An 18,530-nucleotide genomic window follows, 5' to 3' on the forward strand; every position below is an offset into this window, starting at 1 on the left:
TGTAATGCATACACATGTCCACATGATGGTACTATGTAACCAATTTTTAAGTTAAGTACCTTAAGATTTTGGTTTAAAAAGTTATAAAGAAGATATTATACATTTTGCCCCTTTGACACTTTCTGCAAAAAAGGGAAACAATTATCTACTTGTTTGTTTTCTTAGAAATATCCATTTAATAACCTCAGTCTTTCCAACCACCTGTGAGATCAGATCTAGCAAATTAAGATTGTGAGTGGACTACCCAACACCTTTAGAATGTAATTACCAAAAACATAAAAAGTTAAGATCACATATTTAGAGGATGGCATATGGGTTCCAGCTTCTACCATCTAATTTAACAGGCAGACATTGGAACAGAGCTCTTGTCCCCTAAATTCAGATCTGCAAATCCTCACTCATCAGTAAAGTGATGGATTTAGCAGTGGTTTTCAGTCTGTGATCTGCAGACTGCTGAGTGTCACCAGACTATGTCAACGATCTCCAGAGAAGTCTGCACCTCCATTTGACATTTTATAGGTGTCCAACACATGAAAAAAGGTTGAAAACTATTGGCATAATATTAAGGTAGTATCTCTTCAGGTAGTTTGTGAGCCCTCTAGTGGTGTTCATCATGGTCTTCTATGTTTTATTAGCAGCCAGAAACCAGTCAGAGCAGCAATATATAAGTAACTAGCCTTATATATATATGTTACTTGGGATCCATCTGTGTCTACGTGAGTTCTTCATACTGTTCTTATTGTGTAAAGAACAAAAAAGAAAAAAGGGAAGACAATACTAAGGCAATGAATTCAAAAGAACAGAATAGAAATTACATTTAGTGCTACCTTACAATCTTAGTAACCATGTGAAAAATATATTTTTTTGCAAATCTTCATTAGCATAAATAGTTTTTTTCCCCAGTGAAAATCACCTGAGTTTCAAGTTTTTCCAAAAATGACTTGTCAGAGAACATGAATGTTTTTGTGGCAGATCACAAACTACTGTCTATGACAGGGGTGGGCAATAAAACGGCAGCAGTTCATCAGGGTGAGCCGCTGGTGGGCCACTGTCACTATATTTACCTGCACCTCCACAGATATGGGTGATCGCAGCTCCCATTGGCCACAAACGGTGATGCCTATACCTGTGGAGGTGCACGTAAATATGGTAATGTTGGAGCCTGCTAGTTGCTAACCCTGGCAGATTGGATCTGGCCTGTGGGCCAGTATTAGTCCACCCCGATCTATGAAGTCAGCTCTTTTATTTCATCCTCCAAGGAATGGAAGCTTGTTTTCTCAAGGTAAAGTAAACACCATTTTTAAGCCGTGCTCTTTTAGCAAGTTCTTGTAGCCCCATACTGGGTGAAAATGATCCATAATAAGCAGTATATTATGCAGAAAAGCCTCAAACATGGCAAAACTATTCTGTGGGGAGGTTAGGGACCATGGATAGAGAAGACTTGAAGAATGACTTCATGCCTGTTGGTTAGTGACCATTCTAATAGTTGTGTATGCTTCAGAGGGGGTGTGGAGCCGGCCTGGGGGAAGAGCAGAGCATTAGTGCCTGAGTTCATAATTTTGTATATTCAATGGCCATAAATGTATACACAGAGGCACACAGGATGTGGCTCTGATTTCAGACTGGAGGCAGGAATACAGCAACCCTGTGCAGGTGGAACTGGGTTCCAACTCAAAACCTCAGCAACGTTCCTTGAGGAAGACAAATTTTCCAAGGTGCAGGTGTGAAATTCACTTTACTGAAAAATCGGAGCTCATCAGATGCTGCAGCCCTGCTACTAGCCCTTTAGCAAACCTAAAATTCACTAAACATGACAACTTCTACTGACAAGTTTTGCTCTGTTTTACTGTTCATGTCATACATGCAACACCATTCATTCTCTGACCTTGGCTTTTGCTATCCGTTTGTCACACTCTTCACTCCACATCTCACAAAGGGAAAAAGAAAACCTGTTCTACTTGACAAAAACTATTTATCAAAACTATCATAACATTAGCACAACCACTTTTCCAGATTTAAACAATCAGGCTACATCTACACTGGCATGATTTTCTGGAAATGCTTTTAACGGAAAAGTTTTCCGTTAAAAGCATTTTCGGAAAAGCGCGTCTTGATTGGCAGGACGCTTTTCCGGAAAAGCACTTTTTCCGGAAAAGTGTCTGTGGCCAATCTAGACGCGCTTTTCTGCAAAAAAGCCCCGATCGTCATTTTCGCAATCGGGGCTTTTTTGCAGAATACAGTACTGTGCTGTCTACACTGGCCCTTTTCCGGAACAGTTTTCCGGAAAAAGACTTTTGCCTGAACGGGAGCAGCATAGTTTTTCCAGAAAAGCACTGATGATTTTACATTAGATTGTCAGTACTTTTCCAGAAATTCAAGCAGCCAGTGTAGACAGCTGGCAAGTTTTTCCGGAAAAGCGGCTAATTTTCCAGAATAACTTGCCAGTGTAGACACAGCCTCAGTGTGTCTCCTATGAGATGTGTCTCCTAAATCAGTGGTCACCAACCAGTAAATTGGGATCTACCAGTAGGTCTTGGAGCCTCTGACAAGTGATCCTGACTGGTTTGGCCAGGAAGCTATCAAGAGCTGGTACTTCAGTTGCCTCTCCCCTCCCTTCCCCCACAGTCATGCTGCTCCTGCCCTCTGTCTTGGAGCTGCCCCTTGGGAGCCTCCTGCTTGTGTTGCAGGGTGTAAGAGGGAGAAGAGGGGGATGCTGATGCCAGGGTCCCCCCCCCACTCCTGTGCCCTGTCTCCCCACAGAAAGAAGGATATGGTGGGAGCTTGGCAATGCAAATCTGTCACTCTCACACAGTGTGTGTGTGATTCACACACACACACACACACACACACACACACAGTCCTTCCTTCTCATTGCCTGACCCAACAGGTACATGGGGGGTTGTTACTACTTTTCTGCTTGCAAAGTGGGTTATTTTTAGGTTTTGATTGGTCTGTGCATTTCATAACTTTCATTTCTCTCTTAGGCTTAAATTTAATTCTTTGAGTAGTGAGTTCTAAAATGCCTAACCTGGAGTAATTATCCCTATGGCAACAGTGTTCCTGGAAGTGGCTAGTATGTCCCTACAGCCCCTGATCACGTCAGAGCAGGGGGTCTCCACATGTCCCTGCCTGCAGACACCACTCCTGCACCTCCTATTGGTCAGTAATGGAGAACTGTGGCTAGTAAAGGCTGTGGAGTTGGTGCCTGTGGATGAGGAGCAGCCCATAGAGCCACTCAATATATGCTAATTGCTTTCAGGGGTGGTGGTGAGCCTACCTTAGCTCTGCTGCTCCATCGCTAGGGACAGCTGTCTGGCTGCTTCCAGGGTGAGCAGGGACTTGAGTCCACAGCCCTGTGCTCCCCAGGCATGTGCATATCCCCATGGCCACTCCAGAACCCACCCCACCTTCAGAGGGTCCCTTATCCTGTATTGGTGCCTGGTTGCTCCATGGTGGTCAGGGACTTGAACTCACCAGTCTGTGCTCCCTAGGCAAATGCCCTATACCCAAAGTTACTCCAGGGTCCTGCCCAGCCTGCCCCACCACATTCAGAGGGTCACTTATCCTGCCTTCCTATTGCAGGACCCAGCTCCATCCCTGGGGCAGCTTGTGTTGATTGTCCCGGTGCTCCCAGCGTGAGCAGGATTTGAGTTGCCAACCTGGCACTCCTCAGGCAAATACCCTATCCCCTAGGCCTCTCCAGAACCCACCCCACCTCCCTACCTTTAGGGTGTCCCCTCCCACACTCTGAACCCCTTGGCCCATACCAGAGCCTGCACCCCAATGCTTTTTCCCAGCAGGGTGAGGCCTCGTAGAGAAGCAGTGGGGGGAGGGAGTAAGAAAGTGGGGCAAGGGTAGTTGGGTTTGAGGTAGATCTTACATTGCACTTAAATTGAAAAAGTGATCCTGTGATTAAAAAGGTTGGAGATCACTGTCCTAAAGCATCAGCCAGTCTGAAAACAATTCACTATCCCAGAGGCAAAAGAAAAAGAGGAGGTTGAGGGTGAGAGAAGAGATTGAGGAAATGGGAAAAGGCGAGAGAAAACAGACCACTCTTCTTTAGACCCAGATCCGGAAGGTAACTGAAAAAACAGATTCTTTGCAGAGGTCATCAATACCAGAGCCACCTCACTTTTTGACAGTGTTAAATAATATCATTTCTTGTGACTTCTGTCATGAATACGAGCTTGGGGATTTCGCTTGAGAGGCCTTTTCAACATAAGGCTTAGCAAGTCTAACTCAAATTATGGCTTAAATGATTAGTTTTGTTCTGCAGCCAAGAAGTTTCAACCTGGTTAATCTGAACAGTGAAATGGTCTCCAGGAGATCAAGTTAATCCTATTAGAAACAAGTAGGGTCAGATAATGACACCATCTTGCTTCAGAATGTCCAATTCATAGGTACAGATTTATACTGGAAGCATGAGATCACACAGAAAATCCTTTCATAAAGTTCTTCTCAAGTGCAGACAGAGCATCATATGAAGATCAGGATTTTAAAGGCTAAATTCTGAAGGTGTTCTAGAAGGTATGTATTCTAAGAAGCAAAAGTGAAAATGTATTGTATGGTATCGAGTACACTGAATGCTTGGAGTTCTTAATGTAAGAGCAAAGCTGTGATCTTTTTGTGAAGCATCAGAGATAAATGTTAAACAAGACCATGCTAATAGGGTAATGTATAATTTTTATGCAGCTCAAATCAGCACACAAGTTTATGCACAAAATGTCCTATATCTAGCAAAAACAGATGGAAATTCTGCAGTGTTGCTGTCCTCCCCTCCAAACAGTTGACTGTGCTAAATAAACACAAATTAATTTTAAAATAGTGATAAACAGAACCACCTTTCTCAAGCTGCAGTCAGACTGTAAATGTCTTATGCCACCTTTATTTCCACCTAATGGGACTTCTAGTGGAGTAAATTGCCACTTGTCAGAGTACGAGTGCCAGAACATATTTTTTAAATTGTTATGGTCCAGGTTATAATGCCCTAACTCATGCTGTTATCTGACTCTTGCCCAATATGACCACTAATGAATGTTACTGTGCAAGCTAAAAATCATGACTTAGGCTTTATGAAAGATGCAGACAAATTGTAAAGAGTCCAGAGGAGAGCAACAAAAAATGATAAAGGATTTTGGCTATAAGGACAGGTTTTAAAAAAACCGGCTATGTGTTGTCTTGAGAAAAGATAACTGAGGGACCTCCAAATATATTATAGGCTATGAAGGGGATGGTAAAACAATTGTCTTCCATGTCCACTGATGGTAAGATAAGGAGTAAAAAGGTTTAATTTGCATCAAGGAAAATTTAAGAGGGTTTTTTTGGGGGGCGAGGGGGGGGGGCATAACTATAAGAACAGGTAAGTATTGGAAAAGCATGACCAAAGGAGGCTGTAGAATCCCCAAAAGAAAAGGCTAGAAAACCACCTATCAAAGATGGTTCAGGTATACTTGGTCTTGTGTAAGGGCACATAGGAAGACTAAATGACATCTTGAGGTCAACTTCCAGCCCTGCATTTCTGTGATTATTTCTCAAGAAAACTACCCATTTCTCAAGAAGTAATAACTTATTGGTTTGGATGATAGCAAACAAAAGTTGGTTCAATTCAAATGCCCTACATATCTTTTGGCTGGCTATGTAAATCTTTAAATGGAATATATAATCACAGTTCAACAAAAATCTACATTATGTGAAAGATAAGGTTTCTAACCTCCATATAACACGGTCAGCACAAACACAGAATAATACAACCATATCAGTCAAACTCCTAAAGAGAAAGTCACACATGTTCTTCACTGGACATATCTTCAGTGCCACCGACAGCTCAGCAATCCAACCAGTGTCAGAAACTTTAACCTACACTCCAACCAAGAGTTCCTTGCACGTATGTTTTATAAACCATTTTTATCTGTGTGCAAAGTTTTTTTAAACATGCAAAAGACCCAATTGAAGTTAGGAGTCTTTCTATTGATTTCAGTGGAAGTAGTTCAGTGCCTCATTCTTCCCTGAAGGGGTTAATTTGTTTCTCTTTTTAAACTATGGATTAAAACAGGGGTCTCCAACCTTTTTAACCACAAGATCACTTTTTCCAATTTAAAGTGCAAGGTAAGATCTTCCTCCAGCCCAAATACTCTTGCCTGGCTTCCTTCCCCCCTTCTCTGGGGCCACATGCTGCTTGCTCTTGCTCTTCCTCCCCGAATCTCATTCACTTTCATGAGGCTGGGGTAGGGGTGCAGGCTCTAGTCTTGGGTGTGTAGCAAATGCCTTATCACCCGAGGCCAGTGTTTCAACTTTTTATTTTATAAAATACCCCTTTTAAAAAAAAATTATAAGTACCCCCAGTACCTACAGTTCACTTGTGTTTTTTTTTTTAAACTGTTGCAACACATTTGTTTAAACAACTTAATTGTAGCTGGGTGGGTGGTGAAATATTTGGGTGTAAAGTACAAAAATACAAATGCTGTAAAACTTAAATTCAGTTCTCCAAATTTCAGTTGTGTTGCTGTAGCCCCAGACCTCTCTTGGGTGTCTCTAGAGGTTGGTGGCCACTGCCCTAGGCCATTCCAGGGTCTGCCCCCTCACCTTTGGGAAGTCCCTTATCCTGCCTTCCTACTACAGAAGCCAGGTCCATCCCTCAGGCTGCCTATGTTGGCAGCCCAGCCATTGCCTGAGTGGGTGGAGGGGGGTGGGATCAAGCCCACCAGCCTGTGCTCCAGAGGCAAATGCCCATCCCCAAGTTGACTGGAGATCTCACTCCACCTCCCTACCTTCAAGTCACCCCCTCCGCCCATCCTGGGAGTGACCAGACACAGGATAAGGGACCCCCTGAAGGTAGGGAGGGCTCTAGAGTGGGCTAGGAGATAGGGCAGTTGCCTGGGGAAGCACAGAGTGGTGGGTTCAAGTCCTGCCCACCCTGGGAGCAGCTGGAAAGCTGCCCGAAGGATGGAACAGCAGAGCCCAAGCAGCCCCATCCCATCCCCTAAGTTAGCACATGGAGCCATTGCTGTACATGCCAGCTGCCCCTCATCCACAGGCACTGACTCCACAGCATCCACTGGCCACAGTTCTCCATCATTGATCAATGGGAGCTGCAGGAGTAGATCCTGCTGGCAAGGACAGTGTGTAGAGAACCCCTGCTCCAACCTTCAAGGGGCTGCAGGGACATGCTAATCACCTCCAGGAATACAATTAACCCTAAGGATAATCACTGCAGACATGACAGGTTAGGTATGTTAAGTACTCAAAGAATTAAATTTAGGCATAAGAGAGAAATGAAAGTTATGAAATGCACTGACCAGTCAAAAAGTAAAACTAACCCACTTTGCAAGCAGTAAAAGTAGTAACAACCCCCCATGTACATGTTGGGTTGGGTCAGGAGATGAAAGGAAGGACAGCATGGCTCTATCTACACTCACAGCTTCTTGCACAAGAATCCGTAGAGTGTCTACACTGCCTGCCCGCTCTTGCACAAGAAAATTTACAGTACGGTGTGGTAAGAGAGGACTTCTTGCACAAGAGCTATGCTCTTTAACAAGTGTAAGCCCTCTTGCGCAGGAGCTCTTGCGCAAGAGGGCAGTGTGGACACTCGGAAGGGATTTCATGCACAAGAAAGCCCTATGGCTAAGATGGCCATCGGAGCTTTCTTGCGCAAGAGAGCATTCACACTGCCATGGGAGCTCTTGCACAAAAGCACAGCATGCACATGGCAGTGTGGACATTTTCTTGCGCTAGACTTCTTGCGCAAGGGTTCTTGTGCAAGACACAAGTGTAGACATAGCCCATGTGTTTGTGAGAATGACAGATTTGCATTGCTGAGCTCCCTCCATCCCCTTCTCTGTGTGAAGATGGGGTACAGGATTGGGGGGAGGGATACCCTGACATCAGTACCCCCCTCCTCCCTCCCACACGCTGCACAGCAAGCAGGAGGCTTTCAAGGGGCACCTTCAAGGCCAGAGGACAGAAACAGCATGATAGTGGGTAAAGAGGCAACTGAAGTGCTAGCACTTGTGAGCTTCCTGGCCAAACCAGTCAGAGGCTCCAAGATCTACTGGTAGATCCTGGTCTACTGGTTGGTGACCACTGCAGTACAGGGTAATGGGAAGCTATACTAGACAACAAAGAATCAATGAACAGAGGTTTAAAGAAACTATCATCCTAAAGTCATTCTGTGTAACAGGAATACCTACCCGGACTGATGCTATGGAGAGGCTGTTACTCGATCAACATACTGTGAAAAGTATAATTTTATATTCTATTATACCTGTTAAAGTGCCCTGTTGCAGATTCCACAGAACTAAGGATTACTGAAGGCAGTAATTACTGAGTGAAATCAAAAACAAAAGGTTTGTCCACAATAAGATGCTATAGCTTCCTTCGCAACAGGGGTGTACAGCCCAACCAACGTAGCTGTAGCAACCATTCCTGTTCTGAATGAACTTGCCAGGATAGACTAATATGGCTACACCTCTGAGATTCAGGTTAGGAGTTAAACACAATGGTCCTGTGGCACCTTAGAGGTCAACCAAAAAATAAATAGTATAATGAACTTTTCATGGGACACAACCAGTTTCAGCTCACTGCTACACACTCCCTTTTAATGACACTGTGTAGTATCATTTGGGATTTCTGAAATGGTGTGCCTCTTTACCACTAAGCATTTCCTCAATAGATACACATGCATCTCCATAGGGAGAAACTAGTATCACTTTTCATATATTCCAGATGCAAGAGAAAGCCTTTCAACCCCCTCCTCCGCAAATAGGGTTAAACACTGAAGAGGATTGCTCATTTTACACTGAAAGTGTAGTTCTTTCACAAATACACCAAACCAGCTCCTTATATTACTTTATATAAAAGTTTAGGAAATACTTATGAGCTACCAGGAAAAGCAGTCTTTATTCTGTTTGGCAGGATACTCAAGTGAATTTTACTTTATAGGTTGCTTATATAACTTGGTCTCACTTCTGTCCTTGAATCAAGCTTTTTTTCCAATGGCGAAATCAAATTTATTCAAAATCAGATTAATCACTTACTTCACATTAGCGCCAAGCCTCTGGCATTTCTCAGATGGAATAAGACCTTGTATCTCCAGGCTATGTACTCTTCTTTTAAGCAGAGTGATGGTTGTAATACAGATGTTACCCTACTGCTTAATTTCAAATAAGGGTCACAGAACCTCTCCTGCTATTAAGTTGGCATTTAACAAGAGTGAAACAAGTGACATACCACTTAACATAGAAACCTATATAAGACCCCCAAAAACAAGCAGAGAGGAGCTTCTCAGAGAAATAAGCAGCCTTGTGGATTCAAGTCTGCTTTCTGCAGCCCTCCTCTGTAAGACAGCTCTTCCTAGGAGGGGGACTGTGGGTGGGCAGCCAGCCCACTCTTTTTATGATTCCTCATGTTCTGAAGAGGGGTGTCAATCATTATGAAATTTTACTTAGTAGCAAGACCTAGTGGGATTTCAATTATAGCTATCTTTGATATGCTCCTTAAAGCAACAGCAAGGGAAAAAAGAATGAATTAGATGTGAAAGATTCCTTCTATCTGTTGTGAGTTTTTGAAAGGCAGAGGCAAAGAACTCAGCTGGACTTGATAAGTGACTTGACATTTAACTGGCTTTTTATCCTTACAAGCAGTTAGAGTTTTGAAGCAATGTGAGAATTACCTACTAGCCTTTACAAGTCACCACCCCTGAGGCTGTCACCAAGGCTGGAACAAGCTATCCAGCATCTGATCACTGCAGTGTTTCTTGTACCATCCTCTAGTCTAGAAGAGGGCCTGCCAAGCCTTTGGCTCGGGCTTGCAGTGACCTGCAGGCAGGGTCTCTGCCTGCCGCAACTCCAGGCCACTCAAAGTGGTCTGCCTCAGGAGCCATGTTCCTCTAGAAACTGCAGGCCAATGGGAGCTGCAATGACTGTGCTGGACCAATGTGTTAATTATTCTCTACCCTCCCTGCCCAAGCACACAGCCCAGACAGGTACATGACTAGGGCTGTGGCAGGCAGCCTAGGTAAGCACCTTCCAGCCAAAGCCTGCATCTTGCACCTCATCCCCTTCTGTACCCCAGTTCCAACCATTTGCACCCCACCCTGTGTAAGTCACAACTACCTCCCAGATCCTCTCCTGAACCCATAACCCCTCCCTGACCCTTCCTCCCCCCCCTTCATAACCCAAACCCCCTGCAACCTTCCCCTAGGTTAGAGCAGGAAGATGATAAAGTGTATGCATTTCTTGCTGTGACATCTATTTCAGTGGTTGCCAACCTACGATCCACAGCCCCCTGGTGGTCTGTGGTGGTAATGCTGGAGGTCAAGGGAAAGTTTAAGGTGGGCCCAATCTTTGCTTTTCTTTTCTCTTCCCTTCCCTTCCCGGGGGAGGGGATGTAAGCCTGAAATTTTACTGATTGAAAAGAGGTCCAAATACCCAAAGAGGTTGGGAACCACTGACCTAGCTCATCCAGTTGAGTGCTATTTTGCATACAAAACATGGATAATTTGTGCATGGAATAGTATCAAATGTAATTACTATGCGGTTTCTAAACATGATACATGGCAAACTGCTTAACCCAAAAACATAGCCTGTACTAGAGGCTGTGTCTAAACTACATCCCTTTTCCTCGAAAAAGGGATGTAAATTAGACATGTCAAAATTTCAAATGAAGCTGGGATTTAAATTTCCCACACTTCACTTGCATAATGGCAACCACCGTTTTTCAAAAAGGGGCTTTTTGGAAAAAAATGCAGCCATCATTATGCAAATGAAGTGCAGGAAATTTAAATCCCAGCTTCATTTGAAACTGAAGTGTCTAATTTACATCCCTTTTTCAAGAAAAGGGATGTAGTTTAGACAGCCAGAGTTCTCACTGTTACAGTGAAGACAGAAGAAACTGTCCCCACTACAATCCAGAAATAAAGCCTCTAAAGTTAGGCATTCCAGTAAAGATTTTAGCTGAAGTTTTTCATTGCTTAGAATCCTAGTTTTGATAAGATTTTTGGTAATGCTCAATTGAATGAGAAGATTGCAGTTTTGCTGCAATCTTTGCCATCATACTAACATGGTCACTGCCTAATTTCTGGTGACTATTCTTTTGCTGTAGGCAGGATTGTATCTGCTCGCTGTAGAAACAAATCTTAGGTAGTTATGCAAGTTATTCAAATTCTTTATTAAGAGATACATAAAAAATTCCAAAATAGTCAGTGCTCAATAAGAAGCTTCAAAATTAAGATTTAAAAGTCATGGCACAAAGGTGGCAAGTCAATGATTTCATCTAAGCTGGAGAGGAAGTTGGCAGTTGATTGTAGCAAGTCTGGAAGAGTTAAAAAGGGAATAAAAAAGAGTGTCTCATGAATCCCCACATTCTATTAAGTCACCTTATATTTCAGTTTAATCATTAAAGAGTTGGCAATTAGGTTTAAGATGTAAACCCGTTATCTGGTGGTTTGGTTCTCTTGAAAACAGCAAGAGGGCTATGCACAAGACCACTTAAGATGGTCTAGTCTGCTTAGACTACAGCTGCAAACCAGAAACTCGATGCCTCATGTTGAGAAAATTAGATTGCTCTGATATACTTATTCTTGCATTTATCCAATTGGCTGCGCAGTGGACAACAGAAGTGTCTGTTCCCCATCTACCCAGTCACCTCTTCAAATGAATGCAGCATTCTTCTCAACCTAGCTGATGCAGCTGATTAAGATGGACTAGCTATAGCACACAGGGATATGGATTTTATCTTCCTAACCCCCCAACCAACAATAAAAAAGTCACACTGAAATCCAGCTCAGGCTTTACTGAAATCCAGCTCAGGCTACACTGAAATCCAGCTCAGGCTTTACTTACCACATTCCCATGAAATTGGTGACAGCTTCACAGGTGAAGGGACCATGTTTATAGAGCTAACGGATATATTCTTGTCAATCATCAATAGAGGAACTCCAGTCAGGGACAGGTGGCTTAATTTGTGTTCTTCAGGAATTTCAAAACTCTCAAAGTCTGTTCAGAGAGATTAGTTTAAGTTTTAGAGCTGCATGACTTTCCATTAGATTGACATCTGAGTGAAGAGTGTGCCTCAAACCCGAACATGTGTTGAAAGACTGAGTGCCCAGGCAGCTAGATGCTAAGATCTTAATAGCATATGGAATAACGTAGGCAGAGTTTATGCAATCCATTTGTTTCTTGATTAGGCAATACAGAACTATTAGAAATGACATTCTACCTACTTAGATTTAGTGCAACAATTAACAGAAGCAGTAAGGAATCCCTCCTATGGGCTGCTTGGCATGTGAAGAGCACTCATGGATGTGTGTGTTTAAGAGATAGTTACTTGCTACAAATGGGCCCTGAAATAAGAGCATATGCTTCTAAGGGTACATCTAGACTACAGGCTTTTGTCAGAGACTATCAACAGATACTGTCGACAAAGCCTCTATCGAAAAAGAGCGTCTAGACTACAGCCAGTTCCATCAACAAAGCAAGCCACTTTTTTACAGTCTAGACGCTTTTGAAAAAGCACAGTGTGGATGCAATAGTGCCTTTTTTCAACAAAGGTTGAAAAAAGGCTTTATTTCTCGTAAAATGAGGTTTACCACTGTTGACAAAATCTGCCAAGTTCTGTCGACAGTAGTGTAGACGCAGGTATAGTTTGTCAACAGAAGTCCACTTTTGTCGACAAAACCCTGTAGTCTAGACACACCCTAAGAAAGGGCATATTACTTTGAAGGTTTACCTTAAAGAGAACACTAAGATTTTAATGATAGAATCTTTTCCCCAAATATACTGGAAGAGCTTTTAGTAATCAAGCACTTACAGTGACAATGTAAACCCAAACAACTTGGTATTTTAGATTAAGGGAGCTGTTATGTTCATAAAAAGATGTATAGAAGACTTCAGGACCACATTCCCACTGAAGGCCTTGCATCTTCATTGCTTATGCTACATCCCTGTGGGACTTCTCATTATGTAATTTGAATATGATTTAGCATAAGGCATGACCCACCATTCTGTGCACAGCCTGCAAGATTTTAGAACAAGTGACCACCCCCTCCATTGAATAAATGATGGCTCAGAGGTGGAATGAAAACTGTCGATTGCCTACAGTTTGCCATTTGGATCCATGACAGCAATTTTTACATTATCTCATTCTTGGTAGAGATTAGCACTTTATCTGAAGTAGTGATATTCTTCAAACATGTGTCCCTTGTATTTGTTCTGCTAAGCCTTGATAGCCAAGACATTTCAAGAGTTACTCAAAGCAAGCTCACCAGCCTAGCAACAACCCTCCTATGGACATGAAGGTTAGTCTAAAAGTCAAACTACATCTTTAAGAACACTGCAGAGGCCAAGGTTAGTCAAGACAAATGTCATTTACAGTAGTGAGCTCTCACCTAGAGGATTGTAGGGAAAGAAGTTTTCTATTTCTGGATAGGCTTCAGCGGCCACACTGCAGCTTTCCACTCCAGTTGTCCTTCCAGTAGTCTAAGAAAGAATTTACGATTAAGTTAGGGGGATGACCTAAGTTTTTCCAGACAGAATTATTTGCTAGCAAGATCAGAAGTAGTTTCTAGAAAGTTATGCAGAAATCCTGGGATTCATAAGCAAGACCCCTTAGCTCGTTTTGCTTTTAGTAAGGTATTAATATTCCAGTTTGTTTGGAGTTACATGAAGGCCACTGACTCTGTATCTGCCAGATAACAGTTCACTAAATACCGAGTAAGACCAGCGTAAATAAAAGGAGCCAGAGTAACGCTGGTCTTCCAACTCCCTCATCTAAATAGAGGTCAGCTTAAGCAGTATGTTGTATTCAAGACTTGGGAAGGGATTTGTTTTGGTGTCACTCCCAACTGCTTTCCTACCAGAAAAGTATTCCACATAGAAGGAAACTGCCCCTTCCAATTCAGGGAAGATTCTGGATTACTGGCAATAGGTTTAGTCTTGCATTAACATGGAATCTTACTGCACTCAAATATCAAAATACCAGTAGCCAGCCTCTGCTCTTATTTCTAGAAGCTAGCTACATAGAGAACTATAGTGCATTTTTCATTCCTGCTTAAATCTTTAAATACATACTTTCTTGGCAGGCAAGGCGGTTTTTTTCTGTTTCAGTGTTTCCTTGTTTGTGGTTACCAGAGCCCTGTTCACGTTTCCCAGAGCCTTTCTGACAGATTGGGATGTGGCTGGAGTTGCATTAACTATTCTTCCACCAAATGAAGTCTGGGTCTGCAATCTTTCAGATAAAACTTTCGCTGCAGGTAGAAATTTACAGTTGTACTTAGAATGAAGTGCATGACAAGCTACATTTATCTATGTCAAGCTTTCTGCCTAGTAAGAGGACAAGTGCAGTCAAATGCTTCCAGACAGAATCAGAGGCTTGGTCTTTAAAAAAACAAAACAAAAACACACACACACACACACACACCCTTATAAACCTAGATTTACCCCAGCATTGTTCAGGTCCTTAAGGTTTGGGGTCACCATCTGCTCCCTGCGGCAGTGAGGGGGGGACACAGCCAGCCTGCTGTCTGCTCTCCAGGGCTGGAGCACTTGCTGCCCCCTCTGATCATTTGGGAGTATAACTGTCCCTGCTATCACCACCCTCCCCTTCCATTTGATGAGACACGTGGGGGGGGGGGGGGAAGAGAAAAAAGATATATAACAGGAGTTATCAGCATTGCTGGATAAACAGCTACACTGACACAAGAGGACTTCTGTTCACGAGGCTAAATTTGTTTTGGGAGATACTGTTCCTATTTGACTGGACAGGATTGCTAGTGTGTAATCTGTGTCAGGGACATGCTAATAGTCAGTCACATGTTCTCTCTCTAGTCACAAGTGTCATGCTATTCTTTACATATGAAGAAACAGCAAATCAAGTGTATTCCTGGTTTATTTCACTAGATACCTTGCTTTAGTTAAGAGAGTTAAAGTTTAATTTCTGTAGTAATATACTCACAAGATGTTGAGGACAACCTTAACCGTTCCTTAGAAGCAGCAACATCTCCTTCATTCTCTTTGTCTAGGAAGGAAAGGGTTGTCATCTTCAGCTTGACAAGATCACTGCAAGAAAAAAAAATAAAAATCACTTATTGAGTTACTGAAAAATCCTCTGGGAACAAACAGTGAGAACAGTCATGGTTTTGGTGTCTCTTCATACAAAACATGCGTTGAGATATTGATATTGACTATGCTGTCCATTTGACATTTTGTAGATGAGAGTTTAAGTGAGACTTGCCCAGTGTTCTCTGTAAGCTTTGAACTTGTAGAGCCACTCAAGGCAAATTCCAATGCCACCCAGCTGATTAGCAGAGCGCCCACAGCTAAATTTGTGTTTCTCTTGATGGCACATGCATATTTGCACATGCCTCAGTGCACACAATTTATTCTGCACATGGAAGGAAGAAATCTACACATGGGATGGAAAGACTACAGGGAACATTGGATGGACCTGTCCCTGTTTTGCACAGCAGTACAAAGATGTAGGCTTTTAACTATTTAAACCTTCCAGTTAGGTGGCACCTGAATTCAGATTACATTGGCATACACAAATACACTACCTTATTTTGATCATATTCTTGCAAATCTTGCCTGATGTTGTAGGATCAGGATTATTTTTTACAATATGTAAATGTTTATTCCTAAACTACAATAAACCTAAACAAAGTTGTTTAAGTATATCTTAATGCATTGTTTGTTCACCTGTTAGCAAGATTTGCAAGTGCAAATTAATGTTCCCTCTATAATACCAAAAATGACAAACTATCAATTTGGAAGCCCAAGCACATTATTTCCAGCCTGCTTTAGTAGTTAACTTTATCAGGAGCTGACTGTCAGAAAGAGGCAACTTAGAGAGCTTGGAAGTACTGTTAAGAGAAACTCAAAGGGGTACTAACTTGATTTTTCCACACTAGAATAATTTGTGCCTCTGATTGGCTCATCTAATCTTATTGTAACTTTAGGAGCAAAGAGAAGACAAGTCTGTTTCCTCAACCTTGGATTAATCATCATGGAAGCCTGATAAAGTGAGAACATTACTGGATAATTGTTCAACCCCAATTAGCATTACTGCACCAACACAGTAGGGCTACGTCTACACTGAGGCTTTTTGTACAAGAACAGCTGTTCTTGCGCAAAAAATTGTGGAGCGTCTACACTGCACGTGTTTTTGCGCAAGTAAATTTACAGTAAAGCATCAGAAAAAGAGGGCTTCTTGTGTAAGAGTTATTCCTCTCCCCATGAGGAATAAGCCCTCTTGTGCAAGAAGGCTAGTGTGGACGGGAACAGGGGTTTCTTGCGCAAGAAACCCCTATGGCTAAAATGGCCATCAGAGCTTTCTTGTGCAAGTGTCCACACCACCATGGCGGCTCTCGCACAAAAACACATGGCAATGTGGACATGGTCTTGCGCAAGACCTTTTTGCAGAAGAACTCTTGCGCAAGAAGCCTGCCATGTAGACATAGCCTAGTAGTAGCATGAAGTAGCAGTAACTAGACATAAGAATAGCCATACCACAGAGGGGGGCTATAGTAGGAGAGTCACTCCCCTCCTTAAACCCAACTCTGGTAGAAGGTTGAGACTGTGAAGCCAGCAGCTAAGGCAAACCACAGCCAATCAGAAAGCAGCTGGATTACTGTAAACAGGGGCTCCTGGAGGGGAGGGGATTCTTGCACCAGATGTGGCGCAGGATGGGCCTGGCTGCTTGGGTAAGCTAGAGAGAAGGTACCTGAGACAACAGGCAGTGGGTCACTGAGGAAATATAGTTAGAGGTTTGGGGTCCCTTGGGAAGGGGGGACTGCAGAGTGTGCAGGGGGTGGGCATCATCATCATCATCAGGCAGTACAGTCAGGAAAGGGCACCAAGACCTGAACCAGTGCAGAAGACAGGTAATTTAAGGAGAGACCCGAGTGCCTTCAGCTTTGACAAGCTAGTTCCTGAGACCAGCAGGAAAGACTGTGGCAACAAGTTCTGACCTGCTACAAGACAAACAATAACCTACAGATAACATCCAGTCAATCAAACCTCAAACCCAGCCAGGGAACAGGATAGCCTTGCCAGGAGGAGCCAACCCAACTCCCAAATAGCACCAGTACAGCCAGTTATCTAGCCACCCAGGGATACTAGCTCCCAGTCTTTCCCCTTCTGCCACCTCTTCCCTACAGCCTCAGCTCCTCCAGTGCCAGAGACATGCAGTCACTCTGCAGCTTCAGTCCTCTGGGCAGCACTATCTGGGGTTGGATGGGGCATATAAATCTTATGGTTTGGCCAAGGGACAGGAAGAGGCTAGGGGGGAAAGTAGTAGGCCACACCTGGCTATCTGGGGAAGGCACTCCCTCCCCCAGCCTTCCATACAATTTCTGTACCCAGTGCTGACCTCAGGACAAGAGATTTCCTCACCCCACCATACCAGGTCAGACTACCAACAGTAGCAAAAGCCAAGTGCCTCAGAACAAATCATTCAATGAAGAACCCCTCATCACCAATTCCCAGAGCAACACTAGTATGAGCATTTCACATCCTTTTGACCATAAAAAGGAAGTGAAATGATGTATTGAAGCAGTTCTGAACAGCAGAGTAGGGTATCACTGGCAGGTAAACAATGTAAGGGATGAGTGCAGACTGTGCCCTCAGGAGATAGTCCCCAGGGAGCGTTATCCAGGCAAAGAATTACACTCACCTAGCAGCGTGAGAGTTACAGGACACTTGGAAAGTTCTCCCAGGTCCTGCTCAGAAGGGCGAGCACTTACCCGGCCAAGACCCCCAGGAGGCAGTCGGGGAAGGCAAAACAATGCGACTCTTCGGAGAGACAAGGCCAACCCCGCCTGCGGAGGAGACACAGCCTGAGCCCTCACCCCAGAAGCCACAGCTGAGCTGCAGCCGCCACTGCCGCGGGAAAGCCACTAGCAGGGGAGATTGAACACGAGCCCCGCCGCCGCTTAAGCCCCCAGGCGGAAACAGCGCAGCTCACTGGAGGACGCGGCCTCGCTTGCAAGCGCACGCGGAAGGGACATTTCGAAAAGGACAAACCCAGAGCGCGCACCAGCTACGGAACCGCGCAAACGGCCACACGCCAGCACCTCGAGCCATCGCGCGCCACTACCCGCGAGGCCATTTTTAAACATCCACCTCTCCTCCCATTGGCTGCTTGACACGAAAACTAACGCTTCGGCTGCTGATTGGCTAGTTTTGCAGAGCCGACGGGTGAGTGGGTGTTTCTAGGTCGCTCGAGCTGCTGTCAGTCTGGGGGCGGCCGGAAGCCTGGCAGCGGAGGGAGCCTAATCAGGCCTAATTCTTGCCCACTACACTTGTCGCGTTGCATGAGACGGGGAAGCTTTACGGGAGGAGCCGTGAATGCTGCTTGCTCCGCATGTCACTGGCCCCGCGGGGCAGTTCACATGGTTCGGCCTCTTGGTTGTCCTGTTCTCTCCAGCGAATAAACCAGCTCGTTGTTCACGGCCATGCTGTTTCATAAGCATTGCTCAGCTCTGGGCCCTACATCAGCCGAAGACCACACCGACATCTGCGTGTGTCACCCCCAGCCCA

At 44.0% G+C, this 18,530-nt stretch overlaps 1 protein-coding gene across 7 annotated transcripts; it reads right to left on the reverse strand.

Annotated features, from left to right (window-relative positions):
• Positions 1–11,139: 11,139 nt before the first annotated feature.
• On the reverse strand, positions 11,140–18,252 carry PTTG1 (PTTG1 regulator of sister chromatid separation, securin). 7 transcript variants are annotated; one of them, XM_075900200.1, is made up of 7 exons: positions 18,114–18,252; positions 17,735–17,809; positions 14,947–15,050; positions 14,064–14,239; positions 13,382–13,472; positions 11,838–11,990; positions 11,140–11,307 (listed from the first exon to the last, which is right to left on the reverse strand). In XM_075900200.1, the coding sequence occupies exons 3-7, from the start codon at positions 15,029–15,031 to the stop codon at positions 11,228–11,230; spliced, it is 585 nt and encodes a 194-aa protein (XP_075756315.1). In that variant the 5' UTR covers positions 15,032–15,050; positions 17,735–17,809; positions 18,114–18,252; the 3' UTR covers positions 11,140–11,227. The 7 variants fall into 7 exon arrangements, with proteins under 7 accessions (XP_075756315.1, XP_075756314.1, XP_075756309.1 ...); XM_075900199.1 differs by having other exon boundaries at positions 17,665–17,809; XM_075900194.1 differs by having other exon boundaries at positions 18,015–18,136.
• Between the last annotated feature and the right edge of the window lie 278 nt (positions 18,253–18,530).

This window comes from Pelodiscus sinensis, chromosome 17 (assembly GCF_049634645.1).
Source record: "Pelodiscus sinensis isolate JC-2024 chromosome 17, ASM4963464v1, whole genome shotgun sequence".
Classification (NCBI taxonomy): domain Eukaryota; kingdom Metazoa; phylum Chordata; order Testudines; family Trionychidae; genus Pelodiscus; species Pelodiscus sinensis.